This window comes from Pogoniulus pusillus, chromosome 9 (assembly GCF_015220805.1).
Source record: "Pogoniulus pusillus isolate bPogPus1 chromosome 9, bPogPus1.pri, whole genome shotgun sequence".
In the NCBI taxonomy this organism is placed as follows: domain Eukaryota; kingdom Metazoa; phylum Chordata; class Aves; order Piciformes; family Lybiidae; genus Pogoniulus; species Pogoniulus pusillus.
The window spans coordinates 27530175-27547680 of NC_087272.1; the positions used below are offsets into that span (position 1 = coordinate 27530175).

The 17506-nt window shown below is 37.5% G+C and overlaps 1 protein-coding gene across 8 annotated transcripts in view; it reads right to left on the reverse strand.

The window, feature by feature from the left end:
• Positions 1–326: 326 nt before the first annotated feature.
• Positions 327–17506, reverse strand: part of FAT1 (FAT atypical cadherin 1) — a 97240-nt gene continuing 80060 nt past the window's right edge. For 5 of the 8 annotated variants that reach the window (XM_064149023.1, XM_064149024.1, XM_064149026.1 and 2 more), the window contains 12 exons: positions 17290–17487; positions 12399–13200; positions 10898–11029; positions 10633–10796; positions 9742–10204; positions 9079–9232; positions 8736–8846; positions 7910–8541; positions 7523–7660; positions 5469–5528; positions 3036–3071; positions 327–2060 (listed from right to left, as the gene is read on the reverse strand). In XM_064149023.1, coding sequence (XP_064005093.1) covers positions 1432–2060; positions 3036–3071; positions 5469–5528; positions 7523–7660; positions 7910–8541; positions 8736–8846; positions 9079–9232; positions 9742–10204; positions 10633–10796; positions 10898–11029; positions 12399–13200; positions 17290–17487 — 3519 coding nt within the window. In that variant the 3' untranslated portion in view covers positions 327–1431. Of the gene's footprint in view, positions 2061–3035; positions 3072–5468; positions 5529–6989; positions 7044–7522; positions 7661–7909; positions 8542–8735; positions 8847–9078; positions 9233–9741; positions 10205–10632; positions 10797–10897; positions 11030–12398; positions 13201–17289; positions 17488–17506 lie in introns of those variants that run through there. The other 3 variants (XM_064149030.1, XM_064149027.1, XR_010303444.1) reach the window with 2 other exon arrangements.

Below are 17506 nucleotides of genomic sequence, written 5' to 3' on the forward strand. Positions count from 1 at the left end.
AAGCTGTATCCTATCTTGACTTTTTCAAGGTAAACTTCTAGTGTGAACTTTATGCAAAGAACAGAAACTGAAATACAACTGCATGAAAACCCCGGCGTAGTCATCACAAACTCAGAAAGCGGCACAGGAATTTCATCATGCAAGTGCACAATCAAGGGACAACTATTTATATAACTAACTATCCGGGTGACTAAGAAAGGAAGAAACTACTCTAAAGGTCTTGGGTCTTTCTGTATATATTTTTGAGACTTCAGAAAAAATACTCAGTAATTTACATAGTTGGTATCAGATGGTTAAAGAAAAATGCAAACTACCGAGAAGGCTACTGAAGTTTGATACCCATCAATCTTTATTCATACTGGCCCAATTACTTTTTAAAACACCATTAAGTAGACACACACTGCCATCTAGTTGAGCATCTCTAACATAGCTGCAGTTTGATTTCTGAGGAGAGGAAAACGTGTTGCTTGGAGCAAGTAACTTAATACAGTACAAAACATATACAGATTTAAAAATGCTGCACTGAATGCTTTGTCAATGGTATATTATATAATAGAGATACACAGAGCAAAGCTAAAGTATTTTATTAATAATTTATTGTCAGTAAGAAAGACTGGCTAATGGTAATTCTCAGTAAAAACCTTTACAAGACCATTGGATCACAAATATACAGACACTATAAAAACTGTGTCATGGTGGGTTTGGTTCTAAACTCGTATGTAGAGGGTCCCCAACACACTTTCCAAGAAGGGAAAAAATGTTTACAGTTCTAAAATACAGCAACCCATTTAAGACATTTCCATGTAGCTGACCCAGAAAAATATTAGACCTAACCTTTGTATAATTGGAATTGTGTGAATATGTTGAATTGTTTAGAATGAAATGTCAAACCTTAGTTTCCAGGGGAATACATACAGTGATGCTCTGATTGTAAGGAGTCAGGGTGCTAGTTTTTAATGGCACACTAACATCACTAGTTTCAGTGGAAAACAAATTCACAAAATATCTACAAAATCTAGTTAAAACTATTCAAATCAAAACTGTACATAAAATTTACAAAAAGTAGCAGAAAATTAATTGCATTAGAACTATATAAATATATGCATCATGCTAACATGGAGAAGTGGTATGTGATTTATTTTTTAACATAGACAACGTAAGTACAAAAAGGACGTTCAGAAATGGCACAGCCAATGGAAATCATGGAACTGTCCTATTACAGTAGGTCAGGAAATGGAAAGAGGCTGATTTAGTGAAAGGAAGTGCATGATCCAGTGCTGCCATGCCAGTTTAGCTCACTAAAAAAAAAAGAACATTCCCCGTGGCTGGGAAAAAAAAAAAAGAAAATAATATTAAAAAAAAAAAGCTCTTGAAGGTTTTTCTAGAATTTTGATCAAGTTTTTTAGAGTCCAGGCACTTTTGTTAAGTGTGTCAGACTTCTGTATGTTGCTGAGAATCAAGTGGAGGGATTTTCACAAGACCATCAAAATGACTATCGTCTCCACTCTCGTAGTCGCTCATCATGACTTCAGACTCCATTTCACAGCATGCTGACACATCGGAGCATGAAGCTGTGGAAGCATACACAGACATGGACATGTTGTCTACAGTGGGTGCTTCAAAGTCTCTATTGTACCCTAATGTGTAAGGAGCGTAGGGTTCTCTGTAGCTGCTGTTGATGCCATTGGTTGTGGTCTGAGGTTCTGACATGTCTGCAGGATAGTGATGAGGAAGGTACTGATTAAGGTTAAATCTCTGCCTGCTTCTTGTAGAAGAACCCAAGCTACCTACGGCTGGCATGTCTCTGGGTGGCTGTATTGACTCAAACTGGTCGCTGTATTCTGGTGGCAACGGTGGAAGCTCATCAGGTGCAGGGAAGTCATCAGGTGGAGGTGGAAAATCACTTTCGATGTCATAACCGCCAGGGTAATAGTCTGTATCAATGGCATTTGGATCGGTGTAGAGGGAAGCTGATTCCTCAACCACTTCATAATTGGGATACTCTTGGATGCCTGGCAACTGAACGCTTGGCATCCAGTCTGATGTATCCCAGTGATAACCTGGGATATTTAAGAAAAAAAAAGAAGTAGCATTAGTATCTTGCCTTCAAGTCAGTCTGAACTGAAAAGTCAACACAGATATTAAGACAATGCAACCATTGTGATTAGGACACTACTTGTTAATTAGAAAGCAGTTTGCCCCAGTTCCACAAAAGACATTCGACACAACTTTACTTTATGCCATGCATTAGATATCGCATCATTCACGCTTGAACTTTTAACGTTTTCTCAGCCGCATTAGATATCGCATCATTCACGCTTGAACTTTTAACGTTTTCTCAGCCATCTCTCCTAACACGGGAAGAGCTGTAGGTCACCTATGGAATGGGCTGTCACAATACATAATGGTATAGAATTGCCACTGGATTGCAAAGAACCAACAGCCTCCCTGGTGCTGCTAAATTATTAATCTTGAGTAACTGCAGTTAGGGTGGTAACAGCTACCTGTTTTCCTTAAGAATATATTTGGCCTATAAAGACCATGCTTTTCTTACACAAAAGAAGTAATTTCTAATTGGTAAATATCCAAACCACTTAAAGTGACTTAAGCCTTAAAAGAAATACAAAGTTAATTTCACAAAATGCTGTTAGCTCTACAGTCACTGTCACACCTCTGATAAAAAATGCTTCACTATTAGTAGAGACAATCCACATTCAAATACAAGAACAAACCAGGAAAATCAAACTCAATCATGCAAAAAATGGCCAAACTCGATCCTTTCTTGCAAACTCCCCTTGAGTAAGTTTGTATTTTTCTGCTGGAAACTAGAGGTGAGCCTAATCTCATTTAAAAAAAAACGGTTTTCTCATATGAAGATCAAAAAATAAAATAATACAGAATTGTAATAAGGTGCAAATCTAGTAAACAGTAATCACTGCAGACAAATGCACAGCAAGCAACAGTAAGTCTGTGTTAAAACCAAGTATCAACAGAAATATTTTGGTGAACACCAATGAACTGCATGCAGAAGTCACCTCTTGAATTGCTGAGGTCAGGAACAGCAAAAGATTCTTTAGGTGGCAGAATGAGAAGAAAAAGGAGAAAACATCTGTAGTTAGGAATCAAATAGTAGAACCAATGCAAAGACAAACAATGACTGTCACTATGATGGTGATGCTGCTTTTTTCCAGTTTACTTAGCAGTACTGAAGCTGGTATTTTCTCGCCTGGGCCGGGCCTTTGTTAGACTTGAACAGTTGAATAGCTACTGTGTTAAAGTAGCCTGGGATATGGCTGTATAGTGGCAAAATCTACACTCTACAGTTTGCCAAAATCCTCCTACCAGCATATTTAGGATTTCTGCTTAAAAAGGTAACAGGACTTGGTCTGATTTTTTTCTTTCCCTGTATCACCCCTCCCCTTGTTTTTCAACAGTGCATCTGTTAGGACCTATACTTGCAAGTATCTCATGCAAAGGTGGAACTCTTCCTTTAGTATCTAGCTTCTAAGCACTAAGAGCCCTGCTTCCTTTTGTACAGCAGTTCCAACAACTCATCCACTCAGCAGAGAACTGTCCTGTATTACCTGACATTTTTTAAACCTTTCTCTCTTCAGGAATACGTTATTTTCTATTCAGGTCTGTAAGAACAGGTGATGCTTATTCTAATACCAAAATCTTTTCTTAAGAATTCTTACTTTTACCTATTCTTGAACACTGAAGGTTGAGTCCCGGGAAAGATTTCCACCTCTTTCATTTTTTTTTAAGCTTGCCTAGCCCAGACAAGAAAAATATTTTCATGGTGCAAGGGATATCTAATCTGAGACTCCCAAAATATCACTGGCCTCATCTCCAGAAGGTTCTGATGACCAATCTACTTAGAAAACAGCATTCTACATGAATAGCGTCTGTCTTTCTACATGACAATCTCCTAGTCTGAAGCTGTATTTTCTCTTGCACTTGCTGATTTGTAAAGAGCTATGACCTTCTCTTTGGATCAATGCAGAGAACACAGGCCTACAACTGTCCTAGAATGAGACTAGTTACAGTTCATACTTCCAGGACACCTGTTGGACAGAAACTCTTTGAGAGACTAAAGGAAAAGACCATCTGTCTCAGAACTTCATGTTGCTGATAGTTTGCCTAAGGATCTTTGTTGAACTAACACCTTTCTGAGTGTGCTTAGAAGCAAAACTCTTTACCTAAGATGCTTTCAAAGAAGGAATGCTTGTTAATAGTAACTTCCAAGTGTTGAGAAGTACCTCAGCAAGACATCTTAAATCTCTCTACAAAAATTCTGCCATGCGTGAAATACTTGTATTTATCTCACAGTGATACTCAACCATCAAACAAGAGTTTCAATTTTGACTTGGGAGCTATATCCATCATTACTAGTTTCTACCAATTACTATCTCAGAAAAAATCTGAATTGAGTTATTACATACTTCCCCTGACTGATTTTGCCTTCTAGTCTTATAACTCTCCCTTTCCTAAGTGCTGAGCATTATAGTTTTTTAGCACTGAGGACTACGGTCTATAGGTACACATTAATGAAATACTGTCATGTGAGTAGAAGTCTTTTCATTTGTCTCCTTTTTTGTGTGTCTGCATACATTAGATGGTAGGTACTTTAAATACACTTAAAAAAAAATTTGGCTACTATAATTAATTTTATGTTCTTAATTGCTTCCATCTAACTGTAACTTTAAGGATTAAGTAAATAAAAAGAATTTCTATAGACTCACTGGCACTTTTATTACTAATGTAATTTTCTTTCCAAGAGTTTGTGTTTTCCAGAGAGACAGATTTTAAATGTGAGCAGAAAAGAAATAAATTTCCATTTAAAATAGCTACTTCCAAATACCACATACACATTGATATATGCATGCGTGCATCTAGACACCCAAACATACCTTTTAGATACTGATGTAAGGCTGAGTAGTAACTTATTGCTTAAACTGATAGTGATGTGTATGCCTATACCCCTCAACTGCATACTAGCAATCAGCCTTTTTTTCTTCTAAAAAGACAGACTGATTTGAAGATCAAGAAGTGACTACTGATAACAGACTACCCCTATGTTGCACAGCTGGATAGGATGACAACAGACGTGGGTGGGAGAAGAAGAGAAAACAGCAACCCTCATTTCCTCATCACAATAATGTATGCAGTTGCCTTTGATGCTGTTTCAGTTCTGCTGGAAGCTTTAGTGCCATTATTTTCAGAAGAGATTATTTGTTTATGGCAAGAATTTTTTGGAAATCTGTTCACAGAGTAGCTACAGCATGCACATGAAAATATGAACACATACATATATATATTCACATTCTAAACATATTCTTTGCTAAAATTTATCACAAAGTCCAAGTAAATAATATTTTACAACTCCCATCTTCTAAGGCTACATTACTAGAAGAAAAACGTGCATTATTCTGCTAAGGCAGTAAATAAATATGAAAACATGTATATACCTTCTTTTTCCACCGAGTCAACAACAGCATTGACAAGGTGTATTACAGTCACTACGGAAGCTTGTAAAAGGTATAAAAGGAGCAAATTAAAACAAACCTATAGTTAGCATCACTTTAAACATCATACAGATACACAAAACAAAGCACTATCAAATTGCAGCTCATTCATATTTTACAAAGCAAGCTTAACAGTGTGTATGCATACATTTACTTTCCATCTTGAAAGCAACTGAATGCAATACATAAAATACATCTTTAAGCCTGATTTTTTTTCTTGATAAACACAGAAAACATCCCCGAAGCAAATACTGCAGGAGCACACAGCTGCTATGGCTGTGCTAGAATTCCTGAAATGTTGCCTAAATATAGCATTTCCATAATACTTCATGCAGACAGCAATAAGGCTTTTCTAAAAGCTTGTGTCGGGTGAATTGAGGAGTATTGCATTAGGCTTTCCCTTTTAGGCTGCATGCTACTTTATATTTTCTCTCTCAATGGAAAAAAAAAAAACCCATTGAGATGAGCTAAAATATTAGAATATGAAAAGTATCTACTGAAAACTTCTGTTGACCTTCTTAAGTTGTGTGTGAACAGTGGTGTGTGACAGTAGGAATACCAAATTCAGGTTATGACATTCTCATTTATAAGCAACCAAAATGAATGTATTTATGTCTTCCCTCTCCCAGGCTACTTTTGGAAGAGAGAAGGATTACTCTTGTATGGTAGGATGGAATTAAGCACATGCAATTTGCTTGCATGGCTCAGGAATTAAATATCAAAGTAATAAATTCCAAATCTACCACAAAGGGAGGAAGGAATGAACAATATCTGTGATGCTACAGCTATTTCTCTTAAAGTGATGTATTAATGAGTAATCAACACATGACAACTAAGAATATATGAAACATACAGCATGGAGAAGAGGGGAGAACATTTGCTGCACAACACTTAATACCACAGGAAAAAAGTTGAAAGCTGATATCAGATCTACTGATAAAATAATGAGTACTGTAAGCATACAATTTTACTTTCACCAATAATTAACACAGATTTTTCTTTTCATGCTGTTAAGAACAGATCATTCCACATCATTTAGAAGCAGAATGTTTTTTTAATCCTATGCTAAAATAATTTGAATTTTTTTTACCACACAGAGACAAAAGCAGAAGTTGCAATAAAGAGTCAAAACACCTTAAATGAGTAAATAGAGATAACTGCCCAATCAGTCTGAAATGTTCCTGAGTAAATAGATGCATTCTTACCAACTATTAAAGCATCTGTCATCACAATGGAAAAGTAGAAGACTTCCAATTAATAATAAGAAAAAAACTCACATATAGATATGTTGATTATATTTTGATAGACTGGAATAATGATCAAAATATTTATATTGGCTTTTTTCAATGTATGATTTCTTAAAAGTAATTAATTTTAATCATGGTGAAAGCCAAATATACTCTTCTACTATAACAAAATTCCTTTTTGTGCAGCTTCCTTCATTACTGAAGTAATCAAACTTACAAGCAGTCCCTTAAACTCTGCTCTCACTCAGAATTGATCTGATCCATATGGGAGCTGAGGTCGCAGCAAGAAAAAGAGAAGGAAACAAATGAAACTGTAATACCAAAAAGCTTTTTTACTGACAGCTGAATGTCAAAGTTATAGTTGTGCAGAGGCCATAAAAAAAAATTCACACTGTTTTTGTATAAGGTGACAACTATTGATTACCTACAAGGGTTTCTGAAATGTGAACACACTTCTAACACCTTTTGAACATGAGGCTGCAAACACCTCGTGCTGCATTTTTATGGTTGATAGTCTAACAACAGAATGATTATATAATTTTGATGTAATTAACACAAGGTATGAGACAGGGAGAACACTTAAAAAGATAACATATCTAGGTCTTGACACAAGCAAATACAGATATATATTAAATAGGCTATTATTTAATATATATTTGATATATCTAAGTCCTATACTTAAGAGATATAGATGCAAAGATTGAAAAAGTGAACATAGGTAGCAGTACAAAATGGTTGTATTTTACGTACCATTGTCATCACATGATTCAGACTGGAAGGAGCTGAGAGACTGGACCTCAGACATGCTTTCTCTAGCACTGTAAGGATGGGAGCTCTTTTCATCTAGAGGCTTTTTTGAAAGGCAGGGGTCAAGATCTACTACTTTGGCTGAAAGAAAAAAGTTTCAAGTGAGACAATTAATAGATTCTAGATCAAAGAATCAATAAAATCTGAAGCTGAGATCCACATGGTTTTACAGAACTTAATAAAGCACAAAGCCTGATCAGATTCAAAATCCAGTAAAGTCACAATGCCTTCTATATCCTAACAGGCATAGACAGAAACTTCACATCCAAGTTAAAATTGCACCAGCACACACATTTAACAGAAAAATAATAAAATAAGAACATTTCTTACTGTCATAGTCAAAATCCCAGCTGGGCTTTTGTATTGAATCGCTGTCTGAGGGAGAGTTGGAGGGAGGTGGTGGCGGCAAATTTGGTGCCACACTGCAAACAGCTACAGCTTTCCGGTGACCGTGTACAGAATCTGGGTTAAAAGTACTAAACTCTGGGTGCTCGGGAATAGCAGACCCCTCAAAAGAGTTCCTGTCAAGGTTGTTCCTAGAGTCGCTTGGAATGCTTGGAGTGTATGAAATGGGACGAACAGGAACCTGTGGTGGGATATCAGAATAGATGTTCTTATTCAATTTTGCATCAAAATACGGTCTTTGCAGGAAAGCTGTTGTAGCTCCCAGCTGCTTGTCTTCAGGTTCTGGTTGGTGCTTCTTTTTTCTACTTATCACTTTGCGGCAAACAACAAAAATCACAACTAGCAAGAATATTCCTGCGATGAAAACAATAATCCCAATCACTTCAGCTAAGCCAATATTCCAAGATGTTGAAACGTATTTGTTCAGAACAATGTCTGTGCAGTGTTTTCCTCCAAATCCATGGCTACAATTGCAGTGATATGACCCATAAGTATTTTCACAAAGGGCACCATTAAGACATGGGCTCTCCATGCATTCATCAACATCAGTCAGGCACCTACCAAAAACAAAGCAGAGGAGCGACAGTTAGTTTACGTCAGCAGTCTTTCTTGTAGTCTCCTTGTTTTCAACAATTTTTGATATTCAGTACTCTGGTACTACCAGGCAATTTGCTATTTTATCAACATTCCTGATTTCCACGTTAACTAATACTGTTTAAAAAAGACTCCATGTACATGTAACACTGCCTACCTTTCTCCACGGAAGCCTGCTTCACACTCACAAACCGGACCATCCAAACTGTCGATACACTTGCCACTGTTTTTACAAGGATTGTCTTTGCAATATGGACCCAGCTGGCATCTGAAAATACAAGAAAAGAATGGGAGAGAAAGGGAAGCATGAACGAACTCTACAGCAAGCGAGTATATAGTGTGGGATTCAGGGCTGTCATATATGGGGCTGGCATGAACTTCAACTAACCCCAGTGGTCTTCAAAGTCTAAACTTGAAGTAGAACACAGAAAAAGAGAAGTGTTACATTTGTTGCTTATTCTCTCAGGCCTGCATTAGTACAATAAACCATACAAACATACCTTTGTCCTGTGTATTGCCCTCGGCATTGGCAGATAAAATCATCGCTGACAGGGATGCAAGTACCACCATAAAGGCAGGGGTTGGAAGCACAGGGGTTGACACTTACATCACAGTGAGTTCCCATAAACAAAGGTGCACACTTGCAGTAGTAACCTGGAATCAAAGATACAGTCTTTCTGAAAGACACATGGCTCTACTGAATTAAAATAAAATCCTCCCTGCCCACCTCTGGATATATGACAAAATCCTCCCTCCCCACCCACTTGTTTGAAAAGAGACGATGAGGGGAAAATAGAAATAGTCATATCGCAAGATGAAAGCAATAAGTTTTTTACTTGATTATGACTGAAGGATAACTTCCATTTCTGTCACAAAACTCAAACTTGTCACAGTGATTTCAGAATTTTTGAAGGAAGACTCTAAAGTAGGCAGAGAAGAGGATGGACCTCAGCTGCTGACACTATAGACTTCTCCTGGATTTTGCCTACTCCATATTACAAGGAACCAAATCTAGAACATAGCCTTCCTAACTGCTCAACAGCCAGTCTTCTACAGCTCTCTAGGAAAGCATGAATTATTCAGAAAGTAGTTTTGTCCTTCAAGGAAAGGAAGTGGAAAAGCAGTTTTGAAACCTGAAAGCAGAAGAACATAGCATGGCTTACCTCCATTTGACAATGCATTGCAGATGCCTCCATTCTGACATGGGCTGCTTGAACAACCTTCTGTGGTAGTCAGCAAGCATCCAGGAGTCACATCTACAGATTCTTCCACGTGTGCATAATTTTGTGGCTTACTGTTTAGAGGCAGCTCTTGTCCATTAAGTATAATAGAATCCATACAGCCTCTGAAACCATTGCTAACTTGAGGACTTCTACCATGTCTTGTACCTTGTTGCCGAATATGGCCACCGAAAAACACATGATTATCTAGATTGAGTGTCCTAAGTGTACCAGGAGCAGTACCAGATGCAGTATGAACCCTATCCAGAATAAGTCGTGCATAATTTCCATCCACTTCAAGAGATACTGAATGCCACTGGCCATCATTTATCTGAATGCTCTGCACAGAAACAATCCCAGGTCCACTGCCACAATCAAATTTATATTGCAGTCTTCCATGGTGAATCTACAGAGGAAAGACACAACATCAACAAATGGTCTGCACACTTAAAGAATATAAAATATTGATGTCCTTTCACCCTGTGCTTCAAGGGGCTTTTCCTGTATGGCCTCGATGAGTATTATAAACAAATTATTTTAAGGTTGTTATTTAAAAGATAATTCAGGTGTTTGGGTTTTTTTTTGTGTGTTTGTTTTGTGTCTTTTCTTTCTTTTTAAACTAATTAAACTAACACCTTTTACACATTAAACAAAATTATGTACATATTTGTCACCCAAGCGTATGACAAAATGTTCTCTACTTTGGAGACAATTCTCAAGTCTAACAACTCAACAAAGATGTTACAATTCAGTATTTTGTTCTGACATAAAAAATAGTAAGAAGATGGTAAGAAGAAAAGAGAAGGAGATGTGCACTAGAAGACTTTAATATACCTCTAAAATACTGTAGTCTGTTCCTCGAGCATACATAACAACTGCATGAGCAGAGTAAGTTCTAAGTCTCATTGTCAGTTTCATTTCCTCTTTGTTCTCATTCTCCATGAGACGGTATTTCACATAGCTGTTGCCAGTAAATGTCACAGCAGAGCCAGTTGGTGCTGAGGAATAGAGAAAAGCATAAAATGAGTTAAAACACAGGACTGGAATCAAATTTATGTTTAGAAATTGATATGGTTTTATGCAGAGTTTAACTTCTTACCAGGACACTGCCCAGCTTTGCTGTCTTCACAAACACAGGTGTATTTTCCTTCCTTTGGATCTCCTAAACACTTGGTACCTTCAGGGCATGGGTTTCCTTCACACACATTATTAACCAATGGGCACTTCCCTTCTGTAAACCAAAATGCATTATGGTGGTAATGGTATTTTGTGAAAATGAACACTTAAGTACAATAGCTGAAAGTAACTTAAATTACATTCCTAACAGACAAGGAAGTGAATACTTACAGGACATGAGTGGCACAAACAGACTAGAAAATGGCATACCTGGTGGGTGACATTCAGTTACCCTGACTCAAGTGGTAACATTTGAAAACTGATGTTGTAGTTTAAAGTTCACCATTACTATCATACACCATAAAATCAATGTGTAGATATTAAACATAGACAAAGTAGAGAGCAGAAGAAGAGTGTATCAAATACAGACAGCAACAGGCTTTAAATATTTCCCTCAGATGTGCAAGTTCACTCAGCAACGTCAAGTCATGCTTTTAAAGAGCAGTGTTTGTTTTCCTTAGAGCTAAAGATAAATTAATCTTCTGTTGCAAATCTGTATACTTGTGTCTCAATCAGTATTCATTTCCCAGTTCTCCCTGTCATTACTAGCCAAGTATGAACACTCTGTGGGCTATTACTCTAAGCAGAAACAAGCATTCTGGCACTTTGGAAGAACCTATCTCTAGCAATTTGAAACAAGCCACACAAAAAAAGGAACTTCTTTTCATAAAATGGAAAGTGAAGGTGTGGGAAAAAAGAAGTATATAAAGTTCCCTCCCATAAGCTTATTATATGACCTTCTTGTGGATTAAGGGTTAACTACTGGACCCTAAGGTGGAACCTTGATTCTGGTGGGAAAATCCCACCTAAAATGGAGGCACCAGATTATGTTATTCCCTTCCCTTTCTAGCCTACCCTCTCTTTAAAGGGCAGGAACATCCAGGGAGCTCTCTCTTACCTTTTGCTTTTGCTGTGTGGTGGGGAGCTCTGTGTTAGCTGGAAGCTGACTTGCCATATGTCTGGGCCTAATCCATTGCCAATTCTGGTTTTGTATATACCTTTTTTATATATCCCTTCCTTGATAGTTCTGTACTTTCCCTTTATCCTAAACATCTTTTTTTTTTTTTTTTTTTTTTGTAAAATTACTTCTTTAACTCTCTATTTGGTGCAGTCTTTTGTTACCCCTTTTCACCTTTCTCTGCCTAACTTTTCCCTATGGGAGAAGTGTGTGTGTGTGGGGGGGGGGGGGGAACTTAGATTTCTGTCCCGTGGGTATTTGCCTTGGAAGCTTAAACCAGTAGAGATGTGAGCTCTTAAAATGAGATAACAGGAAAAAGTTACTCTGATTAGAATTAGGCAAATGGTGCAGTGAGGACCAGACATTCTTAATCTTGTCTTGTAGTACCTGTTACCTATGAATTACGGCTGTCCAAAACTAGAACATATAACTAGAAGGATATAACTTTCTTTACTGTTTCTCTTACCTTTACAAAGACAAACTGCTGTTCTGTGATGACGAGGAGTGACGAAACTCAGCCTGGCTGTGCTGTGGGTTGACATGGTGTTCTCATCCACTGTTACTTTTTCTTCACAAAATTTCAAAGGGCAGTCTAGGCCTGCGCAAAGCTTATGGAAAACATCAATTATCCGGACACCTAAAATCTCCTCTAGGTCAGGCACAGAAGAGTTTATCTTGTGAAGCAAAATTCTCATTGGTTGCTGAGAGTTACTAGACTTTTCAATATTCAGGAGGACATCGAGATTTGAAGGAGGATCAGAAGGCTGCAAACTAATAATCTGGATGTCATTTCTCCTCACACCTAAGATGTTTCTTAGCGCTCTCTGGAAGTTGCGCCAGTAATCACCAATGAATTCTTCAGGGGCAAGGTTTGCAAAGCGTATGGCAATGCTGTGATTCAGCATATCTTGTGTGATTTGTCTGATGTGTACAGTAATGTCAGCAGCAGTTGTAAATTTTCCATCTGTGACACTGACATTTAGGAGGTACTGACCTACATCTAACCTTTTGTGTGCTATGAGTTTGCCACCTGTACTGGAAACAGAGAAAAAGGATTCCATTTTGGGGTCCAGACTGTATGTCAATGTATCATAAACATCTTGATCAGTTGCATGAATTTTTCCGATGACACCACCTGAATATTCTTCCCCAAAGGCCGTGATAAAGATTTCTAGAGGCAGAATTGCTGGAGAGTAAATGCTTTCCTCAATAACTCTAATATCAATGTAAGTCAAAGACGACAGTGGTGGTTTTCCATTATCTGCCACCTAAAGGAAGGTGAGGATAGAGTTAAATTTTTGCTTTATCTCAAGTTCTACTGTAGATACTTGTACTTTATATGGCAGAGTTGTAGGTTCTTTATGTAAATTCCATAAAACAGGTCCTGACATAACAGTTAATATTGACAATTTAAAAAGCTTTTTTATAAGAGCACATACACACAAACATGTTCTCACTTCTCAGACTAAAGTGCTTTAAATACCTGGCAATGCAAAGAAATTACTAACACTTCTAGCAAATACAGAGGAAATGGACAGTAACTGATTTTGGACAGCAGATGGTGCTTGAAGCATTTGTATTTCGATTGTAGAAACATTACAAACTTGAAATGAGTCATGCACTAGAAATTTACAACATGCTTCACCACAATGATTAGGAGGTGGTCTTGCAGACAGTCTAAATCCAGTATGCCAAACAGTACTTCTAAAGAAAAACAGTGTATGTAAAAAGTTACAATTATGTTGTCTTTCAAGATTTGTTATCAGGGAGACAAAAATTCCCCCACTTACTTCAGACAATTGAAGTAATTATCTTTTACAGAATCATCATAATTCAAATTGAAAGCCTTTTTAAATACCACATGGCCTGTCCTCCACTCCTTTTTGACAAAAGCATAGAGTGTTGTTGTATGAAAAGGAGACAAAAAGAGTAGAAAAGGAAGAAATGAGAATTCCCTTGGGTTCTTTCTTTCTGTTCCTCCATTTTTGTTCCCCATCTAACTTTTACCCAGAGCTGGAAGTTTCCCAGTTACTGAAAGTGAGACTAAGGAACTGGAGAGCTGTAGAAGGACAGAGAGTGTACACAGGGCTCGGAAGGTAGAGGATACCCTACATTGTTTAGAAGATTTCACAATAATTTTACAGTGACTAGAGGTAGTTAGTACATTTGGAAGGCCTATGCAGAGAAGCAGATTTTGATTTTTCATGCAAATTTAAGCAAAAGAGGAAGATCTGTGGGTAAGCATATAATGGTAGCATTTTTAAAGGGTAAGGTATGTCTCAAAGCACATCATCAGTTAACGGCAAAATACAGGCGTGGTTAAAAACTTGCCCTCTAGTTACCCAAACATGAATAACAAGGCATAGAGCTGAAAGCTGGCAAAGTTTTGTTTTGCCTAGACTCCTGCCTGGAAACAAGACAAGGCAGGCAGTTTAGCTATTGGAGAAACATCCACAGGAAACAAGAAAGGGCTTAAAACAAACAGGCAAGCAAAATTGTAACAAACGGGCAGCAAGCAGGAAAGAAGAGCCCCAGGAGAAAAGATTTTTCAATATTGCAGATATTAAAAAATCTGCAGCAGTTTTTAAACTAAAGCATTCAGAGTGTGGCACAAAGAACTGTATGACTCATAGCTGAAGATTTCACACACTAATGCTGCGAGACATTTGTTAATGGATAATCTATTTCCTCTGGAGAGAGGGAAAGCAAATGTGAGTGGCATGCACACAGGCTGCTTTTGGGGAAGAGAGAATCCTTATTGCTACTAAAATGACACAAGTAAAAGTTTCATGGTGGTAGTTGGTGTGTGGGGTGTATATGGGATGGGGATTGTTTGTGGGTGTTTTGGTTTGCTTTTATTTTTTTCCAATTGAAGCATGCCTGTAACATAAGAAGACCTCTGCCTCAGCAATCCAATTCAGGAAGCAACTAAGGTAAAAGCTGACAATACTGAAAAGCACATCAGTGAAGGTCAGTTGAAAGAAAATTAGTATTGAGAGATCATATACAGTCATTAACTTGTGAGCTGCAACATGGAAGTGCAAAAATAGCAGAGAGTGCAAGCTTGAGAAGGTTCCTCCCCTACACTTTTCAAAAAGTTTTTCTTTTAAATGAAATAAGTATTTTTTTCCACAAAAGTCATGCAGCTGGTTTGTGTGTATCACTAGAACTGAAGTCTCGTGATATGGAAGTGCTAGTTTTAGTCTTAGATACCTTCATACTCGTGCATAGTGACTCACAAAGCAGAAGATAATAGCAAGTTATAGCACTGCATCTGTCTAAAAAAGCTATCATAATATAAAAGGACAATGGCAACAGTAAGACAGTAGTGTATTTCCAGAATCCAGGCAGGGAACTTGTATGTCAATGGGTTACAGAGGCCCAAAATACTAAGATTGAGTAGTACAGCACACACAAAAAATCCACATTGGTAGAGCCTGATTGAATGATTTACAGTCTCTGAGAAGCTTTTGCTCTAAATGAGTACATTTGTGTAGCTACTGGATGCCATTAAAACAGCCCTTCCTTAGGAAAAAAAAAAACCAAACCACTCTCAAGTGCTATCCTAAAGAGAAGATATCTGAAGTAGTGACAGGCTGTTTACAAGCATCCTGCAGCTTAGGAAATAAAAGAATTGCATGATTCCACCCAGAGAAAGGTGTTAGACAGGTGTCTCATGCTTAAGAAAAGGCAGGCACATTAGGAAGGGTCAAAGTTGCAGCTAAATCATGAAATGTGACGAAGATTATAACAGTGCATATAGAACAGGCATAACTGCCTGTGCATACATTGACAAGAGTGTGTTTTAAAAGCAAAATAAATAGGAATTAGTTACTGCTGAGAAAAATGAAATAACAAACACACGACTCAACATACAGGAAAAACATTGCTGGTTCATTAGCCTTAAACAAAAAGGCAACTGGAATTAGCATAGAATTTAGAAAGACTATATTAGGCAAATGTGACACAGCCCAGCCCTACTGCTGTTTTGGGCTCATGTAGCCTAGGAAGGCCAGTGCTCTCCTTGGGTACCTTGAAGGCAAATCTGTTCAACCACTACCTAAGCAGATCATTATTGAGGAAAAAAAAGAAGCTAAGAGGAATGAGATATCTCCCAATCCTAAATTAAACCACATTTAAACCCTAAAATAAATTCAAACCCCAAATTAAACTGCACTTAAATGGAACCCTTATCTCCATCAGTTATAGAGATGGTTTGTGGTACCATAGCTCTAGTGACTCAAGCAGAAAATAAAAAATGTGTGAGATTTTTTGTTTTCCTTTCCCAGGAAAGAGGAGACAGACTCTGTAAATACATCATAATTGTTATCCTAGTGTGGAGAGTGTTCAGTATACACTGATGCAGAGATGCAAACAGTACTGCAATAAAATTCTGCAGTTGCCTGCAATATTATGTACTGAGAATAATTTTGAGGTTAAAGAAATTCCTCATGGAAAAATAAAGAATTTTCTTAAAACACAAAACTGGAAATGAGGTTTAAGAATTAAGGCCAGCTATTTTTAGTCTAACAATTTTAAGTCCCGTGTTCACAGCTGCTTAATTTAGAACTGAATTAAAAAGGATTGGATAAGGTTATAAAAGAAAACCAAAAACTCATTTGAATTTTTCTTGTATCAAGTTACAAAAAGTATTTCAGAGAACTTAGCTAAGTCAATGTAACCTCAATTTTTGGTTGTGGTCTGGTGTTCTTACACAACAATGGTAAAAGCAGGCATACATTATAGCCTTTCAGCCTAATTTTGAACTTTGTGCTCTGCTTTCCCCTGTAAGATTCTGAGGTCTCTAAATACTGCACTGCAAGTTTCAATGTTATGACCAAGGTCTACTGACCTTGTTTTCCAAACTGCATAAAAGAGATGTTTTTAAAATGCTATTGGAAACAGAAAGTGGGTCTACAGAAAAACACTTCAGTGGTGCCATGGTTTGCAACTTTCAATATTCCTGTTTTCATCATCTCAGTGCACACCTGGTCACATCTTCAGTTGATAGTGGCAGAAAGAAGTCTGTAGCAAATAGCAGTGGCGGCAGGTCCCTATTGCCTGTTGATTTTGCAGCATCCCACATGAAAGGCAAAGGGCTTATCGAGACCACTTACTCAGTTAACATTTCACTTACACCTTACCCTTACTGTGAATTTAATTAAGCTTACTATTAAACCTGTGTAGATTTCCACTTAAGTCAACAGACTCTGTCTCTGAAAGCAATGACTACTTGGCATGTCAGGATCTTGTAACAAGGACAACAAGTAAGAAGGAAAAAATGATGGATTTGGCTTGAGTGGCAAAAATTAAGTAAACTTAGACTAATAAGGCAAGACAATAAGAGCACATCTTACCTTAACATGGAGTAAGTAGTGATCCCTCACTTTGCGATTCAGAGTAGCAGTTGTTGTCAGTATTCCCTGCTGATTAATCTGGAAAGTCTTCTCTTCATTTCCACTCAGGATGGTGAAGACAAAAGGAGGGCCATTGTGAGAAGAATCCTTGTCTGTCACCACTAGCTGGAGCACACTAAATCCAATAGGCTTATTTTCCTATAAGCGTATAATAAAA